Consider the following 22,985-nt stretch of genomic DNA (forward strand, 5'->3'; position numbering starts at 1 on the left):
ATAAATACGTCCTGAAATAATATAATTACAAGATATTTGAAAAATTTAATATACTACTCAACAAATCTAAGCTATAATTCTGCTTTGTTGTGTTCAAAGACTTATTTTATTTAGTAATAAAATTTTATTTAAACAAATTTTCTATTTCTTTTTAATTAACTAATTACGAATTATCTATCACTGTTCTGTCAAATATCCTTCTATTTGTTTTTATTCATTGTTTTAAGTACATGCCTTTCTAATAATTTGAACCGCAATATTTGGGAACCCAGTCATGTTAGAGTTTAATGAAAAATTAATTTATTAGGAATTTACTACTGGTCCTTATTGTAACCGATGTAAGGATAATTCGTTCTATCTCGGCGCCAACAACCAGTTTGGATGTATATCTTGCTTCTGCATGGGAGTTACTCAACAATGTTCTTCATCCAACTGGTATAGGACATCTGTAAGTATTGATTTTATACCAGTGCCGGCAAATGGGGAAATTATTTGGTTTCTTGCAGGTACAGGCCAGCTTTTCACGCGTAGTCAACGACTTTAAGCTCACTGATATCAACAAAAAGCAATACATCTCTCAGGGTATCGGTTTTAACGAAAACACTCGCGAGTTATATTATAGCGTCTTCAATCAACCGGAGGCGTATTATTGGTCACTTCCAGGCATTTACCTTGGTGATAAGGTTACATCATATGGGGGATATTTAACGTACACAATTAGAAACGTTCCAGTACCCGGAGGTGCCAGTTCGAGGAATAACGCACCTGATGTTGAAATAGTCAGTGTAAGTTACTCAAGAAATGTTAATCTTATCGCTTCAAACAAGTACCAATTTATAATGATTCAATCGTAATTTTAGGAGAACCGAATCAATTTACTCCATTACTCAAGCAACTCATCTCTACCAACAAATGGACCAAGAACATTCAGGGTGCCACTCTTGGAGCAATACTGGCAACGTAATGATGGCGAGAAAACAGATAGAGAACATTTGCTCATGGCTCTGGCTGATATTCGGGCTATATACATCAAAGCTACTTACTTCACCAACACCCAAGAGGCGGCGTAAGATATTACATATTTAAAAAGCAATCGGTTAATATCATGCACACTTTGTATTCCAGAATAAGCTCCGTATCTTTAGACATCGCCACACCTGAAAACACTGGACTAGTTAGAGCCCACGAAGTCGAACAATGTCAGTGTCCTGCAGGATATACTGGGTTATCTTGTGAAGACTGCGCCTCCGGTTATACTAGATCCGATGACGGAATTTATCTTGAACTTTGCACGCCTTGTGACTGCAACAATTTCTCCAACGAATGCGATCCAGAAACAGGAGAATGTCGAGTAAAAAACCGTGATTTCATTTATAGATTCCGGTTATTTATGAAGAACTTTTTTTAGAACTGTAGAGAGAATACAGCTGGAGAAAGATGCGATCAGTGCTTGCCAGGTTATACGGGCGATCCAACACGTGGAGTACCATGTGTTAGTCCTGACGTAGATTGTGACTGTCATCCTTGGGGATCTGCGAGCCAGCGTTGCTATAATGGACAATGTGATTGTAAGGTGAGTATAAATAGGCTAGATTAGGCAGGTAAAAAATATTTATTTATAATAGATTTATGTTGAAATTAAAACTGGGATTACTTAAGATTTTACCATAAATTAAAACACAAAATGTCAAAATTCGTCATTTTAAGTCAAACATCTATCAGAAGCGCTATGAAACATTGACGTCACTTACCGTTTTTTATTAGGATTATTTATCTTATATTTTACTGTTAAAATAGTTTTGTGCAACCAACGGAAAGATAAGATAAATAAAAAAATAACTGGAATTTATCAAGGAAAATAACATCAATTTGTCCTAAACCGATTCGCCCATAAGAGCTGTACTCAGTGACCATAAATGAAATAATAATTTTCTGAAAGTACTAGAACTTTTCTAGAGTTGTATGAGAAAGAAAGAAGAGAGTTGAAGAGAAATGTAGTAGAATGTTAGATACGGTCAATATAACACAAGAAAATTAATAAATGTAGGTAATAACTTTTTTTTGGCCTGAAACCGGGAAGGGGGATCCTGTTATGGATACCTGCTCGGGAAACCCCGCAAGAATAAGCGAGTTGGACTGGTTATGTGGACACTGCTTCTGGGCTACCCACCCAGCTTATCCTATGACCCAAATTGATAATTCTTACTGTTAGTAAGAATGGGTGCTCGTAACAGGTAACCCCGTTAAGAGGGACAAGGGCCAGGCAAGGTCGTCGTTATCACACCATGCAGCTTGCGGTACATAAGTTAATCGCTCTCCGGAAAAGGTCGAGATAATTTGGAGATAGAGTACGACGAGGTAGTGTCGGTTATGATAGAATAAGGCCACGAATAGCCGAATGAGTTATTGCCCTAAAAGATCGGCCAGCTCGGTAATATATTTTTTGTCCGAGAGACGAAGAGTGGAGAAATATATCGAGTAGAGTTCGGATATAAAGTCGTTAACTTGGGAGATGTCTGTTTCTCTATGAAGGGGCATTGATTATTCTCCTGAGAATTTTATTTTGAAAGACTTAAAGACGCTCGACCTGACTAGGTGAGCCCTATTTTAGATAGACAGTGAAGCCGTATAGAACGACTGATCGAACCAGCATCTTGTACAGGAGAGATTTTATTGAGAGAGAAAGTCTGCTGGCCCGATTGATGAGCGGAAACGGCAAATTAACAATACCTTGAATTGGAATCTGGGAGTTCCTCCTCGAGTTGTTTTTAGAATCTGCTTTGGATGTGCGGTGCTACTCTTGAAGAAGCAAAGTAAGCAGTGTCGTCTGCGTAAAAAGCTGCCTCAACTTGCGGTCTCCTAGTGATATCTGAAAGAAAAATATTAAATAAAGCTGGTGCCAGGAGGAAGCTTTGTGGAACTCCTGCGTCGATGGTTTTCCGGCTGGAGAGAATATCTTTACTCTTCACCTGGAACGATCGTCCTGACAGAAATGATTTGATAAGAGCTGTTAGACCATCGAGTAGACCTAATCGAATGAATTTCGCCACTAAGCCTTTGTGCCAAACCTTGTCAAAGGCTTTGGTTAAGTCCAAGAAGACCGCTCCAAGTCTTTCACATGGGTTAAAAGCACAATTGATTTTTGCGGCCAGCCGATGGGCCTGATAAATGGCTGAGTGTTTGGCGCGGAGCCCGTATTGCTCACCTGGAATGATATTGTTTGACTTCGTAAAGTCATTAACAGCATAATAAATTGCTCTTTCAGCAAGCTTAGAAATCGAACTTAGTAGACTGGTAGGTCTGTAGTCACAAGGTGATGACTTAGCTCCTTTTTTGGGGATAACTATGATGAATGCATGTTTCCATGTGGATGGAAAACGTTGCAGCCTCAGAATGGCGTTGATGATATTAGTTAGTTCGGCGAGCTACTTGTAGGGAAGTTTTTAAGTTAGGTTATCGAAATATTACCGAAACCCGGGACCTTATTGTTTCGAATGTTGCTGATCATTTGCGTGAGTATTTTAGGAGTAACTAGATGATCTAGAAGATAACTCGGAGGCACTTGAGATTGAACGGAGTTGGCTTTCCTAATGATTTCATCGTTTTCGGTAATGTTTATATTTGTAGCAGGAGGGAGGCATTCCATTTGGGCTTCATATGTTTTAGCAAGGAGCTCGGCCTCTTCATGGTTGATGGCTGCGAAGGTTACTGTCGTCGCTGACTTTAGGGGGGGGTATGACGTTTTGCGTCTTTCCCACGAGGCTTTTAGAGAGTCGCCAGAAAATCGGGGGGCCCTCCAGCCTTTGGTCCGCTATAAAGCTATGAGTTCCATTTCTCGGATCGCCAGGCTTTAATGGTTTCCTTCACTTCCCGTTTTACTCTATTGGCGTTAAATGTACCCGAAGAAATGATTAGCGACCGATTACGAGCAATGGGGAAACACCAAAATATGAGAAGATGAGTCGAAAAGCGAAAAATCGTCTATGAATTACTGCTTCAATGGTATGATCGCAAGTTATTTCTTCATCGAATAGTGACGGGTCATATAAAGTGGATTTATTTTGAAACGTGCAAAAATCATGGTCACGCAGAGGTGGTCGATCGACTCCAAGGCTGAATCGTTTTAGGCGCAAAACAATGCTCTGTGTTTGATGGGACCACAGTGGCATGGTGTATTACGAACTATTGAAACAATTAATAGTGACAACAAATAATCAATTTGAACCATACGTTAATCGAAAAATGTCCAGAGTGGACCCGTAGATACGGTAAAGTGATTCTACAGCACGACAACGCGCTGTTTCATAAAAAACCCTGTCAAGGGAGTGTTGGAAGCACTTGGATGGGACATATTATCACACCCGTCGTACTCTCCAGATCTTCACCAATTTCGGAGAAGTTAGAAAATGACTTGATGAATGGTTTTACTCAAAGAGTAGCTTTTTTGGTTGGCATCCATAAATTTCCTGAACTATAGACAAGATGGCCAATACTTTGAATAAATAAAATTTTCCATTTTCTTTAAAATTAGTTTTTTTCCTGAAAAAAAACGATAATGACTGTCCGATATACCTGGTGAGTCTATTTAAACTTGGGCACCAATGGGGGTATTATATCCATCAATCCTTAAGTAAGTTTGGGTCTGAAAGCTTATATCTGGACTTAATGCGAAAAAAAGAAAACGAGATAACTAGTTGTTATATGTATGCCACGTACTTTATAAATTTAAAATAGACAAAACCAAGTTTTTTTGATAATTGATTTTTATTACAGGCGAACGTTATAGGACCTAATTGTGATAGATGCAGAGATGGATCCTTCGGTCTTAGTTCCGACAACATCGATGGCTGCGAGTTTTGTTTCTGTTCTGGCGTGACAAACGTATGTTACGAGAGCACGCTCTATGTCGAGCAAATCCCCGTTTTGATAACCGAAAATCACGGCTTCACTCTGACCGATCAGTACTATCGTACCCGCATAAATAACGATTTCAAAATTAATATCCCCAAAAATGAAATAGGGTATAATTTCCCGCCCAGTCAAAGAGAACGCTTATACTGGTCTTTACCTAGTGTTTTTACTGGCAATCAAATCAAGTCCTATGGCGGCAAACTGGAGTATATTCAGAGACATATCGATTTACCTGACGCCACGTACAGCACTGATAAAGACGTAATCATCAAAGGCAACAACATAGTCATATACTGGACTAATCCCAATGAGCTGAAACCAGAGATAATTAACACTGTTTCAGTACGTCTTCATCCATCTTCTGTTTGGTACAGACTTGACGAAAATAGAGCACCAAGAGTGGCGTCCAGAGAGGATATTTTAATTGTACTGGCTAGCATAGAATCTATTCTTATTAGAGCTACATTGTCGTCTGATACATCCTCTACATTCATTAGTGATATAACCCTAGATACGGCCCTTGATTCAAACAATGGAAAACCACGGGCTAAAAACATAGAAATTTGCAGGTATGTTCCTTAAATTGTCATTAAATTTATATGAAGTTAAGAATTTCTTTCTTTATTTGTGAATTATAGTCATAGATAGCGTTGGGAATTATCGACTGAAAAAATATTTGCTTGTATTTTCCAACGATAGTTTAAGCAAGACGAAAATGTACATATTCCTTCACGTACTAACTTTAAAAAATAAAAGGAAAAAATTATTACTTATAAAAATTAATTTCATTTTAAACGAAGTAGAATTACTTTTATATTTGAATGTTCTGTGGATCTGCAAAAAGGAATGAAATTTTTCAATGGAATGGAATAATATCCTAAAAATATTTTATAGTATTTTAATAAGTTAATTGCAATTTTTAAATAGAACTTAAACAGAACCTAAAAACTAAAGATGTACAATAACCATAAATACTAAATAAAAATCAAACATATACCTAATCATAGAAAAAAAAACTAATCCATGACATATAGATCATTCACAATTTTAATGTTTTTGCCCTATTACATTTATAATCTTGATAAATGTAGTTCCAAAATACTGCTATATTAATATACAATGCATTGTTATTTCAAAGCAAACGACCAAAAAAATTATAAAACTATATATATTACATATAAATCTGTGTATTAAAAATCAGTCGATTGAAACTAGTAGAACCAAAAATAGTAACTAAAAGTACACGACTCAAACAGTCGATAGTAAAAAGTAGTCAATTACTAAACAGTCGATAGTTCCCAACGCTAGTCATAGAGTAATAGAGAGAAAACTCATTAAAAGTCTCTGGAGGAATGTTCCGCTACATCCAATATCTAGATGTGGTTATTTGTGGTCGCTAATTCAAGTAATTTGATTGATCAGTTTACATTTTATTATAGGCACTTGTAAGAAAAACATTTTGCTGCAAAGGTATTTGATTGGTGGACTTGGATTGGATTTTTGCACGCAGGTGCGACACGTGACACCTAACGTCATATGTTGATATTGACCAATTAAATTGAAATAAAAACAATATAATTTGTGGGAAGATGTAAATAAAATCTATAAAAAATAAATATAATCTGTTTCATACTTGTTTATTGCCTTCAATTTAATGGGACCTATTATTTTTCTTATACTACAGGAAGCAAACTTTTAAGTTTTTCCGTATTAAAATTCTATTTTTCTGTTTACTCCAAAATGTATATAGCGTACCTTATTATTTTAAATATCTTAACCGGACGATCATTATGTAATGTCAATTAAAGGGTTTTCTACGGTACTACGTAAAATTTTATGTGTTCGTATAGGAACATCTGGAATTGAAGGTATTCAAAATTCGTGGGAGTCAAGATACAATTTCTTAACTCCTTGCAATACATCTTCCGTTAGTAAAGAATGTAAATAATCTAAAATGCCGTCAGGTTCATCATCTTCACAGTTTCTTAAAGGCGAATGAGATGAAAATAATGAGCTTATGATGAGCTCTTTAAATGATTTTTTAAATATGCTTATTGAGGGATATATATTATTGAACCCATGAGCTCTAGTAGATCCAAAGAAATGTCCAAACTATCTTGGTTAATTAGCTAATATATTTATTCAAATACTTACTCAATTTTTTTTCTTTAAAGAAATGAATCCCCTTAAATATTTTACTAATGAACTAATACTTTAATCACTAAATCATATAAAAAACCAAGCATACTTTTCCCTACATAAGACATGCTGAAAATATCGCCCAATATAAAAACAAACGCACCATAGAAACGAAGTTGACCAATGAAATTCTTTCGCGGCTCTTAGCATTGCGATGAAAGCAAACGGTAATGACATCTAGATATTGGAGGTCTCTATTTTATTTCATTATAGTATGGATTTTATTTTCTTAAATATACTTGTTTATATGTTAGGTAACTTGAATTATGTAATTTTATAGTTGCCCGATTGGATATGCTGGAACTTCCTGCGAAACATGCGCTCCAGGATATTATAAGGATCTCTCATTCTCCGGTAAAAATCCGTTGGGTACCTGTAAGAAATGTCCATGCAACAACAGAGAGCAGTCTTGCGAATATCGCGAACCACAAGGAATCTCATGCGAGTGTAAACCAGGGTATTATGGGAGATATTGTGAAACAAGTAAGTTAATTTCCCAGTAGTTCTTTGCCAGGCGTATGCATGATGTAATATTGAAATGATTTTAATGTTCCAGTTTTGTTAAATTTGTTTTATCACATTAATTTTGCATGAATTATTATTTTGAGCTAGGATTTTCAGGACACCAATAAACAGATACGGCGATTTTTCAATTAATGTTTGTTTTATATTTCGGATTACTACTCTGTTAAAGTGGTATTGCTGTATGACAGTTAATATTTCCGGTAAATAATATTGTTCCAGTGTATGACGAAATAATTATTATTTTTCAACAAATAAAATTTTGTTTTCATTCAACATAAACATCATTGCTGTGCGATAATAAACAATATAATATGTTGTAAAGTTGACATTTTTTTTTACGAAAAAGCATTGCGATTTTTTAGTTCACCAAGTTACTTCGACCTTTGATGAATTCGGTCATTGTCACGGTCATGTCTTTGTTATTTATTAATATCAGTCTAGGATTTCTAAGCTCCTTGTCACTATTTAAAGCTATCTAGTTGACATCACTTATCTTTAAAATTCAGATTCAGCATCATTTTAAAAGAAATACGGACCAGTGCACCGCTGTTCCAAAATGCGTAGCAAACAGTGGCTCTCAAAATATGTCTACTCCACTGTTATTTCCCGCAGCAGTGTAATTTTGCTTAGTGACATAGCTCCTCCCAGTAGTTCCATAGCCTAGCCAACAAATGCTACTCGGTGCCTATAATATTTTACATGTCATTTCTAGATCAACTGGTTTTTGTATGTGGTCAAAATTGGCCAAATTAATGGTGGTTTGTCCAATAATCATTATTATAAACTTGAAAATTGACTCTGTGAATCTACTAACATGGCCTCTATACTTTATAGATGCACGATGCCATGATGACTGTAATAAAGAATCACAAATGTTGACATTGATTTATAATAATAATATATGATAAGACATGGCCTAATTGTGATTATTAAAATTTTAGTAGAAATAAAAAGTAAAAATTTAAAAATCAACCATATTAAGTCAAACACCAACTTTTGAATTATCTGTCTTGTCACTCTTTTACTACTAAAAAGTATGTGCTATCAACGGCAAGAGAAGATAAACGAAAAAATGGCACTGGGGTTTCTAAAGGTAAATAAGTTGAATTTGGCTGAAATAACTGAAATAATAACTCTAAAAAGGATACTAAAACTCTTGTAGAATTGAAATTAGGGAGTGAGTATTCCAGATGTAACAGGTCAATTGAAAAGTCCCCGGCCTGACAGATAGATGGCGCTACTATAATTAAACCTATATGTTTTTTAATTAGCCCCAACCCTCAAAAGATGCATGTATTGCTTTTTGAAGAGAAAAAATACAGTTGAAGCGAAAACTTGGCTTGGTGCCAGGAAAGTCAACCATCAAGGATTGGTATGCTAAGTTTAGACGTAGTGAAATGAGCACCGAAGACTCTGAACGTAGTGGACGCCCAGAACAGGTTGTTCCCGCTTCAAAGCATGGTAAAACGCAACAGTCGGCTGGCTTATGTATGGCGTCTGTATTTTGAGATTCTCATGGAATAATTTTCATTGACTACATTGAAAAAGAAAGGACCATCAACAGCGACTATTACATAGCGTTATTGGACCGTTTGAAGGACGAAGTCGCCGAAAAAAACCGCATTTGAAGAAAAAAAAAATGTGCTGCTTCACCAAGGCAATGCACCGTGTCACAAGTCAGTGAAAACGGTGTCAAAAATCCATGAATTGGGCTTCGAATTACTTCCTCATCCACCGTATTCTCTAGATCTGGCCTCCAGTGACTATTTTCCTGTTCTCAAATCTCAAAATAATGCTCCCTGGGAAGACATTTTTGTAGAATGAAGAGGTGATCGCCGAAACTGAGGCCTATTTTGAAGCAAAGGTCAAATCCTACTACAAAAATGGTATCCAAAAGTTAGTTGGTCACTATAGTGAGTATATCACCCTTGAAGCGAATTATGTTAAACAAAAAAACTAATTTTGATAAAAAAATGTGTTTTACTATGGTAGGCCGGAGACTTTTCAATTGACCTATTACTAGGCCACGAAATGTGGTAGAATATTGAAGAAAGTCAAGTAAAAATATTGTCAGTACTGATAATATTAAATCCCTGAGATTATTAAACATTATTAAATTTATTTATTATTAAAATAATGCATTAATAAAACGTGCGTCCAATGCGATTACGCGACGCATAGATAGAACGCTACTAGCCATGTCATTTTTTCTTTCAAATTCATTTTTTTTTCAAATATAGCTTTTGTTCGGGGTAAATTTAATACGTAGAACTGTTATAAAAAAGTTTTTCAAAATTAGTTATCATGACTATAACACCTATACCAAATTCGATTGTCTCTATTAATGTGTCATGTCACGACTAAGATTTCAATTACTTGGAATTGACACTATAGCTATAAAAGTACGCAAAATTAATGTTACACATGAATTAAAACTGCAATGCTTTTTCCTAGACTTTATTTATCATAAACATAATTTTTAACCGTTTAATTTTATGTTTTTATTTTTTATTTTGTTTTAAAAGATATTGTCGAAGATATTAGGACTCAAATCGAAATCTCACCACCCATAATACATGCACCAATCGGATCTCAACACCAAGTTGACTGTAGATATCGAACGAACACTGACGAACAGTTTATTATTACAATAAAGAATCTCAATAGCTCAAACATCTATTCTGATACTTATACGAAATACTACCAGGGCGGTGCTAGTAAATCATTTTATGCTGTTGTGACATGCGACGACGAAATCGTACAGTGTTCTATAACAAAAAGAAATGGAGAACTAGTTGGAGTCGTTCACGTGAAGGTTTATCCAGGTTTGAAGATTACCCAGATCATTCAGTAGAGCTTGTTCTGGTGCTACATGTTCATATCTCGGCGTACTTTAGTAGCATTCATACAATGTTTTGTATATTGTCCGAAACGTATATGTATCAATTTGTTTACTTTTTTTTGGGTCGGCTTTTTATGGGACGTTTTTATGTTTACGTTTCATATAAAGCCTTTGTAGAAAAATGTTTTATGTTTAGAACATTGAGTAATGTATCATTTTGTAAATATCATACGGCACAGCTATTACCTGTATTTCGTAGTATTGTGTAAAATGTCATTTCAAAACTTTTCATGTAGACTGTTATTTACGTATTCTGCATATATTAGTATTAAAATATCCACAGTTTGTATCTAATACGTGTAATATTACAAACACATCAGCAAAACTAAATAACACATACATAGTATTACTATATTTTTCTAGAATAATACATCATTGTCCATAAAAGTATTTCTTGTTCTTCCTTTGATAATAAGAGATTAAAATTTTTTCACTTTAGTCTATCCAATAAATAAAACAGCGAACTCACGTCATCTAAATGTCCGACGTCAAAACGTCGCAATATTTCCTTATTTAACTGATTTTTTAGTTTATTTTGGCTTTGATATATAACAATAATCTAATGTAAATAAAACAATTGAGAAAAAATATAAAATTTATTGCAACATTATAGTACATTTAATGCATAATTATCGAAAGGCTTAAACCACAATTAATTATGCAACCAAATTAGGTTATATAGGTTATAGTTGTTTTATCATATTTACGCTGAACTTTCTTTCAAACCAACCGTGGAATCTACCTAGATAACAATTGTATATTATATTCAACCTATGTATTTTGTATTTCGAAATATCTATGTCTATAAATAAATTAAAATAACACATCTTATTTTATTATAAGCTTTTCAAAATTGTAGTATTTTGAAATCACTATCTAAAAGTTCTGTTAAACCTCTTCGAGGGTTATTTCTACGCTATTTCAATCATATGTTTCCTGAAGGAAAATATGGTGAACGAAAATATTGTACGATATTAAAACGAATTTACAAATTGCGATAGGCAGTACACTATACATTTTAATGACGCGAGTTTAACAAGAGTCTAGTTCTGGAGAATCATGTCATGCGCACAAGAATTTGAATTTGCAACGTTGCCACTGTTGAATTATACGTATATCTGAAGAATATAATGTAAATAGAATAAATTATCTTGAATTCACAAGTTAATGTAATGTTTCTGTTGAGACCCAAGTTAAAATATTTTGATATATTGTTCCTCCTCTATAATATAAAAAATATAATTAAAGTACATTTAATTTTAAAATAATTTTTCAAAGTAAAAGAGAGCATAGAACAACATATAATTAATTATCACTATATAAACACTACAATAATAAAATAATGTTATAGTTATTGTAACTTATTCGTCTACTTGAAGAATATAATATTAATTCTGTAATTCACAAATTAACCTAAAATCTCACTTGAAATACAAGTTTATATTGACTAATTGGTGGAACATACTCACATAAAGGACATCTAGTCATATTTACCTGTATTGGCAGTAATTTGACATATAATTGAATCTACTTTGCAAAATTAAAATTTAAATTTAATGGATACACACCTGGATGGAATATCATCACATGCCAGTTCAGATTAAAAGTGCTCTAAGAGCTTTTTTCGCCATTCATGTTCATATTTACAAATCGATGTTTTATCCATTACTGTCTACCATATACAACCAAAATATGAATAGTACAAGAACAAATAAACTATAAACAACAAAATTTTTAACCTTACTAGACATAGTTCTACCTCTCGATGGCTTGTATATGGCAACGTCGCAAAATCAAGCGCATATTAGCGAATTTTAGCAAATATAGGTTAGGATTCTCCAAAGAATAGCAGTTTCATTGATTAATTGTTTGTTGGAAGTAAACCAGTGCTGCAAACCTGATATCATTTCTTATGAAATTCAAATTTTTCTTAACATTTCAACATATATTTCAACATTTCTTTAACCCCAATTAACCGCCAAACCTATTTTATGAATTTTGAATGTTTCATTGATTATACAGATCAGGTATCAATGTCATTGCCTCATCGGAATGATTTTTGGATCCCAGTGTATATTTAATGATTTGGGGGAATGTTAATCTATTGACATTGGAACTGTTGTATCAATATTTCTAGTTTCAAAAAATCGCATAGATTAGCGTTGGTAATTATCGACTGAAAATAGTCGATAGTAAAAAAAATACTAACGACTGAAAATAGTAATTACTAATTAAGTTAAATGCACGCTTCGATTGTTTTTATTGGTCATAACAGAAGGAGATGTACGAATTCCTTCCTGTTCTGATTTTGAGAGAGAAAAGGATGGAGATAATCGGTTGATTCTCGGTATTGTACAATTAAATTAAATCAGTTCATATTAAATTAAATTTTGTATCATTTTAAATTGGCAAGTGGCAGTATGTAAAAAGGAATGGAATAGTGATACCAAATACATGTAATCGTATTTTAATATTCGGAAAGAAACACTGACATAATATAACAAAAGTAATTGTTTTATTTCTATTTCATTCCATCATGTGTTTATTTATTTCTTTTTAAACCGTGACATAAGTGCGACGGAGATCTTAGAGAAAGAGAAGGAAAGGGGAAATTGCTGTAATTTTTCATATTTCATATATTTGACCTGATTATAAAAAGGAATAGAGTAATGACCACTAAATATTTGGATCATATTTTTTCAACCAATATTTATCCACTATTTAACATCGGTACCCTTTTTAAATAGGAAAAAGGCCCAATAGTTGCTAGAATAACATAAATGCAGGCAAACTGATTTTTATATAGGGAGGGGCAAAAGTCCTGCTACCACATTGATTTGACACTAAGGTGAAGAAATAGTCCCGCTACCATTTTAATCTTGGTTATGTGACGTTTAGCTCAGTTTCGCTTTAACCATTGGGTTGTGTACAAATTTTATTATGGATAAATATACGCCACAAAAACGAGCGGAAATAGTGACAATATTTATTGAAGATAATCGTCAATGGTAGCGGGACTTGACCTGGACCTACGTTGTATTAATCAAAACGTTGTTCGTTATATAAATAAATAATCTTGAAAAATAGAGTTCCAAGACACTGTTATTCGTGTACAATATATTGTTATTTACAATAATATTGAAAATAAAAATAAAACTATATAAAATATATATAGTTTTAAGACAGAACGTTAACAAATCAATCGAATGAAACTAGTAGCTCCGAACACAATAACTGAAAGTAGTCGTTTTCAGTCAGTAGTTCCCAACGCTAATATAGATTTTTCATAAAATTTAGATCAAAATTTAAAACTTCTCAGCTGATGTGTTACTAATAATTGTAGCGTGATTATTATCATATTGCATAATAGTTTAAACTGTAAATAACAGTTCGTTCATATCATAAGTGTTGCTGAAACACGAGCAATTGTATTTTTATTAATATATTTTTTGTTTTTTAGCGGAATACATTCCCATACCTCCAAATGAAAACCACGGCAACCCTCCAAATCCTCCATCAATTACTGTTAAAATAACCGGCGAAAAACTACAAATTTATGAAATTGGCAGTAATGTGCGACTCGACTGTTCTGCAGTTTCGGCTCTTCCATCGGTATGTATAATTGAAAACAATATTTGTTTTAGCATTTATCTAAATCAATATTTGATGACCGAATATCATTTAATATTTTTTCTGTTTTACTGTAAAGCTATTAAATTATAGGTCACAAACAATTGGTCAAGAAAACAACAAATATTAGATGCTTGAAATTATCTTATCGAAATTTACCGAATACGGTTGAGATTCTCCATAAAAAGCCACTACTATTTTGATAATAATGACAAAGAACAGTCTGGAGGAACAAAAGGCGTAGACAAAACTTACTGAACGAAAACATAGCTCAACCTTTTAAAAGGTTTCAGACAATTTAGCGGTTGAGGAATCAACTTTTTCCGTACTTATACATGGCCATAAGATCTTGCTACGTATATAGGCAGATAAGCAAGGTGTAGTACATTGCGAGCATCTGAAACCGAATGAAAAGTAACTGTAAATGTCTAGCAACGTTAATTGAAAGAACTAAAACACGTTTTGTTGAAAGCAAGAAAACAGGGTCAGTAATAGGTGAAAAATCATCTTCTTGTATGACTCAGCCATACATTACAAACCCTGAAAAGGATATACTATTATAGTTCAAACGAAATTCTGCAGCATTAGCGTACTGATCTTTTTTTGTTTGATTACTAGTTATTCAGATGGATGCAGCATATTTAGGTTGCAGGTATTTACCGACGATAATTGAACAAAGACAACGACGTAATGTTGCAAGATAACATTTGGCCACGCATTTCAAGGATTGTGAAGAATACACAATAACTCGAGTGGGTACCTAAACCCAGATATAACACTTATTGATGAATGATTGTCGAATATTGAGAGAGATGGCAAAAAGCTAAATAAAATCATGGAAAATGTTTTGTTTAATATACAGTGTATTATTTTTAATGGAGAATAATCAGAATACACACAAGAATCTAATATTTCGAGTAAGAGAAAATAAATTAGCACACAATGTATTACTCGTGTATTTTCAGAAAATAATAATAATCATTTTCTACAAAATATCTAGTCAACCGTTTTTCTATGATTTTATTTGATTTATTATCTCTTGCCTTGTCTGTATCCATTCCCAAAGAAACAAGAATAGAAGCAATGCCAGTACTCATTAAAGAGAATATGCTAATATATTTTTATGTAGGAGAAATACTAACAATATATAAAAAAGAAAATACGAAAAATATTAAAATAGGATGTGGTCAATGCGATTTCAACAACTTTCTATGACTTACGTCTATTTTTAGACTCGTACCGTAACAGTCTCATCTGAACAGTCTGTAAATTCGTCCGCCTTTAATGTCTTTTATACGGCAATGTTTCAACCCAAAATACCATGGTATACTCTGTATGGAATGGTTTCCCTAACTTCTGGGCGGCTCTAACTTCCAATAGTTCACGGATGAGAAATTCGAACTCACCTTGAACCGCAAACTTCGATCCAAATTCCGACAGACCCGTATATTATTTCACAGCAACTTCAGTTCGCGCGGAACTGTGATGCCTCTCTCGAGACTCCACAGACTAGGGGTGTTTTACCAAGCTTTTAGTTGTTCCAGTTGGAATAGTTTATGACTAAAGGTCCTTGAGCACCTTCAATCTACCTTTTGTGACCTTACTGTAACACGTTTGTCCGAATTCCACTTAACAGTAATAAGGAATGCTTCCAGTAACTGCAGAACAATTGCCAATTTAACCTCCTTGCCAATCATTTTATTTATTTTTTAATATTTAATTATTAAATTGTTACTAGTCGTTTCCAACTAATCTACAATTTGTCTTGTTATAAGTATATAACTAGGAGGATCCATCGGTTCTATCTCAGTCTCTTGGTGAAATAATGTTTATACATGTCACTGCTGTATTTTTTATTATGCACCTCACTACACAATACAAAACAAGATAAGATGATTAGATCCTGTTGAGTCTGTGTCCTCCTCTGGTGGTATCTAAAAGTTGGAATTCTTCAATATTCTCATCAGAATTGAGTCTTTCCTCATACCCCCTTGCAATTCTCTTGATTTCTTGACTGACTGTGGGTATCTGAAGGTCTCGATGTAGGTAGTCAGTTCTGCAGTATTTGGGTGTGCCCACAATTCTTCTCAGAACTTTGTTCTGAAAAATTTGTATTTTGTTCATGTTACCCTTTGCAGAACATCCCCATAATTGAACTCCGTATGTCCATATAGGTTTCAATATTTGCTTATATAATGGCAATTTATTATGTACTGATATATTTGATATCACTGTATTTTTTATTTCTTTTACTACTACCTGTGTACACCATTCTTGATAAAATTAATTACTGAATTATCCCTAATTCATTTGCCATATCTGCAAAACAGTATTTTTTCTCTCCTTGCGCATTTTAACCAAAAACTCATGCATATTCTGAACAATTACACAAATATCTAATGGACATAAATCTTTCACACTCTAAAATAGGATTTAGTACAATTATTTACACACCTTTAGTTGTTTCCACTCTGTCTTGGAAATACCACCAATACTCCTTGGAAATAATCAGCATTGAATCAGAATCGCATATTCAGAAAGTTTCATTGAAGTAAATAACTAGGCTGTTCCTTTCCAATACTGATCGTTTGAACTTTCCTGTTTCCAGCATGAAGCACAACATATCTGAAATCAATTATTAATAAATGTTATGACTAATAAAACCTAATGAATTGTTATTTCAACGTTTACCTTTTTCCATCAACTTTAGTGGTCTTAACAATATTCTTCTTATCATCTTACCATGAGTGGCCGTTAGGTACAGTGGCCCCATTCTGAAATATCCATGTCTCATCTAAATACACAAATTGAAATAGTAGGTTTTTTTGATTTAGTTATATGCTTTTAGTTATACATCTGGATGTTTCATTAAACCTGTTCGATACTTTTCAGACTAAGAGTTTTCTCTGAAGTAAATGCTTAAAAAATTCTCCGTATTGAACTATGTTTATATTGAAATAACTACTCACTGTTTTTATACCTTTCATATAGATTTCTGATAGTGCTAACATGAAGCTGATCTTGATTGGTCAGCCGCTTCGTATCAAGACGGTTTCTTTTCGGTGAATCCAAGATTATGTTTTTCATTTTTTGAGATATTTCAGTGACCGTGTCCATACTAATATTCAGTACAGCTGCAACACGCTAAAAATATTTTTAATAAAAACAGCAGCAAATTAATCTTTAACAGTAAAAATGCTTACATCTCTAACGAATTTTATGACAAGAGAAGTAACTGATTAGAGAGGCAATCTGTTCTGTCTGATATCGTCATGTTTAATTAGAGTAATAATAAGCAGCGATTTGAAATGTATCAAAACAAGCAATGCGTTAAGACAACGTTTGCTGGTTTATAACCTCTTATCACTATTGTTTTTTTAAAGAATTTTGCGTACATTTGACAACCGGGCCACTTTGACAGGCTAGTTGGTTTACGTGTTCGAACGTATCTGTCAGCATTGTATCTCTTTTTAACTAGAATACTATGACAAGAACAATATTATCTGATTCTAAAACGAATGTACAAATTGCGACAGGCAATACATTAAACATATTGATCACGTATGTTCACAGCAACTTTGGACAGACTATAGTATGAATCAGTGACGCGCATTAGCTGTTTTACTGGAAGGGTTATAGTGAAAGTCATGTCAACCATAATTAAGTCAATTAAACTAATTTATAATTGTAACAAATTTTCAGTTGTATCATCTTCAAATAGACTGGGTAGACACTTCACTGGGTAGTTACTAATTTTAAAATATCTATATTATTCCAGAGGGACGTTCGAGTACGTTGGACAAAAGATAGCGGTAACAATCTACCTATTAATGCCATTGATGATGGCCGTGGCCTTCTGTTCATTAAGAATGCTCTTTTATCTGATTCCGGAAGATACACATGCGAAGCTGAAGATGGATTTACAATTGTCACCGAAAGCGTTTATGTCACTATTGGACGTAAGTTAATATGATTATTTATTATTTCTAGTAGTATTTCTAGTTATTCCATATTACATTGTTATATTATTCTTTAATCGCTGCGTTATAGTAAAAGTCACAGAAGAAATGCTGAAGACATGTATGTATACATAAAATGTATTTTTATTATTAATTTGTAAATTTTAATCGCCTAAATTGATCTTACTAATTGGTAAATTTGGAATTCAGCCGAAAATACCGTTGCCCCCGTCATAGCCCTTCAATCCAACTACATTCAAGTCAGTGAAGGTCAGCTTCTCGAAGTACGATGCTCAGCCTCTGGAACACCAACTCCAGAATTTTCTTTACAACGTATCGATAGACAACCTCTCAACCCTTATGTAATTTGTTCTAAAGTATACTCGATTGTATTTAATAATCACTGATTGTTCTTGCAGCACTCATTCGACCAAGGTGTATTTAGAATTCCCCAGGTTCGATCCGAGGACGCTGGACATTATCAGTGTACTGCTTTTAACAGAGGCGGTCAAGATTCTAAGAGCTTCGAGGTGCACGTCAGTGCTGGTTCAATATTGCGAGTGGAAATATCACCAGATCGTTTCGATGGACAAGCTGGTATGATTTCTTTATATCCGTCCACTAATACATCTCTTATAACGAAACAATATCAATGTCAAACAGGTGCTACCGTGGAGTTAAGATGTATTGCTGACCGTGCCAGATCCATCTCTTGGAGCAGAGACGGCGGAAGTATTCCTTACGGATCACGCGAAGAAAACGGCGTACTCATGATACCATCCGCTCGACCTGGTGATTCAGGCCTCTATGTTTGTACCGCTACCTCGTACGATGGAACTCGTGGCTCTAGAACGGCTACCGTAACAATATCAGACAGCTCTACGTAAGTTGCTCAACTAACAGGTTAATTGAAAAGTCCCCGGCCTCCCATAGTAAAACACATTGTTTTGACAAAATTAATTTTTTTTACTCAATATATTTCCCTTCAAGGGTGATACACTGATTATAGCTTTTCGAGCAACTTTTCGATACCATTTTTGTAGTACGATTTGTCCTTCGCTTCAAAATAGGCCTCAGTTTCGGCGATCACCTCTTCATTCGACGAAAATTTCTCCCCAGCGAGCATTCTTTTGAGATCTGAGAACAGGAAATAGTCGCTGGGGGCCAGATCTGGAAAATACAGTGGATGAGGAAGCAATTCGAAGAATTCAGGGATTTTTGCCAACATTTACACTGACTTGTGACATGGTGCATTGTCTCAGAGAAGCAGCACTTTCTTTAGCTTCAAATGCGGCCGTTTTTCGGCGATTTCGTTCTTCAAACGGTCCAATAACGCTATGTAATAGTCGCTGTTGATGGTCCTTCCTTTTTCAAGGTAGTCAATGAAAATTATTCGATGCGCATTCCAAAATACAGACGCCATAACCTAGCCAGCCGACTGTTGCATTTTCCCACGCTTTGGAGCGGGTTCATCATGTGCAGTCCACTCGGATTACTGTCGATTGGACTTCGGAGTGAAATTATTAAAGCCATAGTTAATCCATTGTCACATATCGACGCAAAACTCGGTTTATTACGCTTGATCATCTTCAAACTCTGCTCCGAATCATCAACTCGTCGTTGTTTTTGGCCAAAAATGAGGTCGCGCGGCACCCACTTTGCACAGAGCTTTCTCATACCCAAATATTCGTGAATGATATGATGTATACGTACCGTTGATATCTTTAGAGTGTCTGCTATTTCATTCAATTTCAATTTACGATCATTCAATTATTCATTATTATTTATTTTGTGGATTTTTTAAATGTTTTGGTCAGTAACAACCTCTTTTGGGCGTCCACTGCGTTCACCGTCTTCGGTGCAGTGTCCGGAAACTCGGCATCAAATCAAGTTTTTGCTTCAACTCTATTTTTTCTCTTCAAAATGCAATATTTTATCAATACGCGAAATTCCTTTTTATCCATTTTTTTCGCAATAACAAAAGTTGCTTCACTCAAAATGCTATAATTCACAAACTAATGATCCGACAGTTGTCAATTTATACACGCATCTTTTGAGGGTTAGGCCTAACTAAAAAACATAAAGATTTAATTCTAGTAGCGCCATCTATGTGTCAGGCCGGGGACTGTTCAATTGACCTGTTAATAAAGCGAACACGTTATTTTGACCCTTTCGGATTCCAGATCAGCTCCATCGGTCCGCGTATCACAGGATTCCCTCACTTTAAGACAAGGGGAGTCAACAGAAATCAGGTGCGATGTTACCGGTTGGCCCACTCCCGCCGTTCAATGGTCCAAGGTTAACGGAGCATTAGGCAATAATGCCGAGCAAGTTGGAAACGTCTTGCGCATTACGAACGCTCGCATTGAGGACAGAGGTCTCTACTTGTGCGTAGGCACGAATAGTGTCGGTGGAGATCAAGCTGCCACTATAATCGAAGTAAATCGTAAGTAACTTACTATTAACTATTAATTTTTGGAATCCTTTTGTAAAACACATTTGTTCCCGTCTATCTGTTGGCATTCAGACCTGTTAAGACCATAGAATAATAGAGAAGAACTCAATAGGGGTCTCGGAAGAAAAGTTTTGCTTTGCCCAATATCCAGAATGGGTTATAAATTATTTATAAATGTAATCGATCATTCAAGTAATTTGATTGCACAATTTAAATCTACAATTTAGGCAGCTGTAAGACAAACATGTTGCTGTGAAGACATTTGTTTGACTCGTTGATTAATTTGGCACGTGATAGTCCCGACGTCACGTTTAGTTACGGGGGACACTGATTCTTGCGAAGCATTAAACAATTCAGCTGTTTTGATCACAGATGCCTCTGTTAATCGAATCACACACTTCAATGATCGTTTGTTTTAACCATTGCAGAACAAAGCGTATAATTCATTGAAATATAATCTACAATACTAGATAGACTGAGCAATACATGCGCATTATTTACACGGAAAAGGTGTTGCCAACATTCAACAAGTACTCTATTGTAATTCCCATCCCCTACACATATCATCTGATTGATTGGTTGAATGATAATACATTGATTGATAATACATTGTGTTCTTTTAAAGCCTAATTGGTACCTTTAAGGCGGTTTATGTCATTTTCCCAAAATAATGGCGAACCAAGCAGTCAAATAATACCTTAAATTAGTTGGCAATATTAATGCATTTTTTTAAATTTAGGATTCGAAGCCCCATCATTAGCCATCCATCCAGCAGTAAACCAAGTAGTATCCGAAGGAAACAGCGTCCAGTTGCAGTGTCGTGCTGAGAAAGGCTATCCGACTCCCACGATTACCTGGAGTCGCGTTAATGAAAATCCATTGGGTCCTAAGGTCGAGGTTATGTCCGGAGGAAACTTGAAGTACGTGTCATCTGTCACGATCTATCAAAATGAACGCGTTAAAATCGATTATAGTCCTGATATTGATATCTGTCGCTTTGTATCTGATGATTGAAAACCTATGCGTCTATATACTGATAGCCCTGCTAATTAATTATATTGTTTATTTAATAGTTTTTGACTAGTGTTAGTTTCGTTCTTGATATTAGTATCAAAATATTTTACAGGATCATTGACATAACACTTAACGAAGCTGGAGAATATTTATGTACCGCCGCGAACGATGCTGGCGTGGCCAAAATAACTGCTGTAGTAAACGTGATCAGCCCTCCAAGATTGTTCGTAACACCAAGCGAAGAGACAATTACCAAAGCTGCCAATGAAGCTTTAGTATTGGAATGTCGTGGAACCGGTACCCCCGAACCGACTGTTTATTGGCAAAAACCAAGTCAGACAGAATACCTGTTAGTATATAATTTAAATATTAGCGGTAATTAACAATTCGTTATAATGACATCTCTGTTAACAGAAATGTAGGCAGTAGAGGCACTGAATTGAGTGTAGCGTTTTATGAAGTTGAAAAACTGAGTTCGAATGATGCAGGAGAATATATTTGTTACGGTGAAAACTCAGCAGGAAGGGCCGAATCTCGAGTTTTGGTCAACATCTTACCAGAGCGTGGTGATAATCCCGGTAAGATTCTTTAATCCATTAAAAAACTATGAAATTTAACAAGAACATTTATGATTGATTGATGACAACATTGTTTTTGAATATGCTGTTAAGATTTCCATAAATCGACTTTATTTTATTACATTCTTTTTTAAATGCATCAAATTACTGAACTTCACTGAACTAGATCGAATAATTTTGCTCTCTTTATCTTCTGGCTGAGTCTATTTATGTGCTGAAAGAACCTCTGTTCATATCTTTGGGCAACGTTATCAACAGTGTCTACTTTCAGGTTCTTTGTATAATATTTCTATTGCTTTGACTGATAGAACCACAGAGTTTAACACCATAAGTCACCTTAAAATGTGACTTGCACCTGAGTTTAGCATCAAGGGTCATGGATAACTATTTGGCTATATGGGGCTTCCATATTTTCTAGACTGATTTATATATATTTGCTTGATTTTTTGTTGGTGATTTATTTGTTCGCTGATTTATTTTGATCCATTTTTACGCGCCATTTTTCTGTCCAGCATTGCATCTCGGAAGTAGCTGTTTGTACATTTTCAGTTCATTCAGTGTTGTCATCTCCAATAGCTAGAATTACAGTATCAGCTGCAAATGTAGCAACAAGATTGTATACCCCGAGTGTACAGCAGATAAAGGACTGGTCCCAATACACTTCCCTGTAGGTAGCACTCTAGCTTGTATCTTTCTCAAGTTAAAATGGATTTGATTTCAATCAAATATTCTTGTTTGGCTCTGAAATATCAGTCAGTTATATATGAGTCCACTTATTCCACAAGTTGCTTTTGCTTTCTCCCATCGCTCTT

The 22,985-nt window shown here is 34.7% G+C and overlaps 1 protein-coding gene across 50 annotated transcripts in view; it reads left to right on the plus strand.

Moving 5' to 3' along the window:
- The window catches only part of LOC143202289 (basement membrane-specific heparan sulfate proteoglycan core protein), a 698,200-nt gene that overhangs the window by 640,638 nt on the left and 34,577 nt on the right, over window positions 1-22,985 (plus strand). For 47 of the 50 annotated variants that reach the window (XM_076413660.1, XM_076413659.1, XM_076413679.1 and 44 more), the window contains 17 exons: window positions 308-448; window positions 507-785; window positions 861-1,066; window positions 1,126-1,351; window positions 1,409-1,573; window positions 4,774-5,480; window positions 7,391-7,593; window positions 10,161-10,460; window positions 13,998-14,149; window positions 17,946-18,126; window positions 18,337-18,488; window positions 18,546-18,723; window positions 18,790-19,009; window positions 20,310-20,572; window positions 21,321-21,501; window positions 21,708-21,944; window positions 22,010-22,173. In XM_076413660.1, coding sequence (XP_076269775.1) covers window positions 308-448; window positions 507-785; window positions 861-1,066; window positions 1,126-1,351; window positions 1,409-1,573; window positions 4,774-5,480; window positions 7,391-7,593; window positions 10,161-10,460; window positions 13,998-14,149; window positions 17,946-18,126; window positions 18,337-18,488; window positions 18,546-18,723; window positions 18,790-19,009; window positions 20,310-20,572; window positions 21,321-21,501; window positions 21,708-21,944; window positions 22,010-22,173 — 3,955 coding nt within the window. The remainder of the gene's footprint in view (window positions 1-307; window positions 449-506; window positions 786-860; window positions 1,067-1,125; window positions 1,352-1,408; window positions 1,574-4,773; window positions 5,481-7,390; window positions 7,594-10,160; window positions 10,461-13,997; window positions 14,150-17,945; window positions 18,127-18,336; window positions 18,489-18,545; window positions 18,724-18,789; window positions 19,010-20,309; window positions 20,573-21,320; window positions 21,502-21,707; window positions 21,945-22,009; window positions 22,174-22,985) is intronic. The other 3 variants (XM_076413684.1, XM_076413688.1, XM_076413664.1) reach the window with 2 other exon arrangements.

Source organism: Rhynchophorus ferrugineus, unplaced genomic scaffold (genome assembly GCF_030347505.1).
Source record: "Rhynchophorus ferrugineus isolate W39M unplaced genomic scaffold, kcgeb_rfMv2 rfM9, whole genome shotgun sequence".
Lineage (NCBI taxonomy): Eukaryota > Metazoa > Arthropoda > Insecta > Coleoptera > Curculionidae > Rhynchophorus > Rhynchophorus ferrugineus.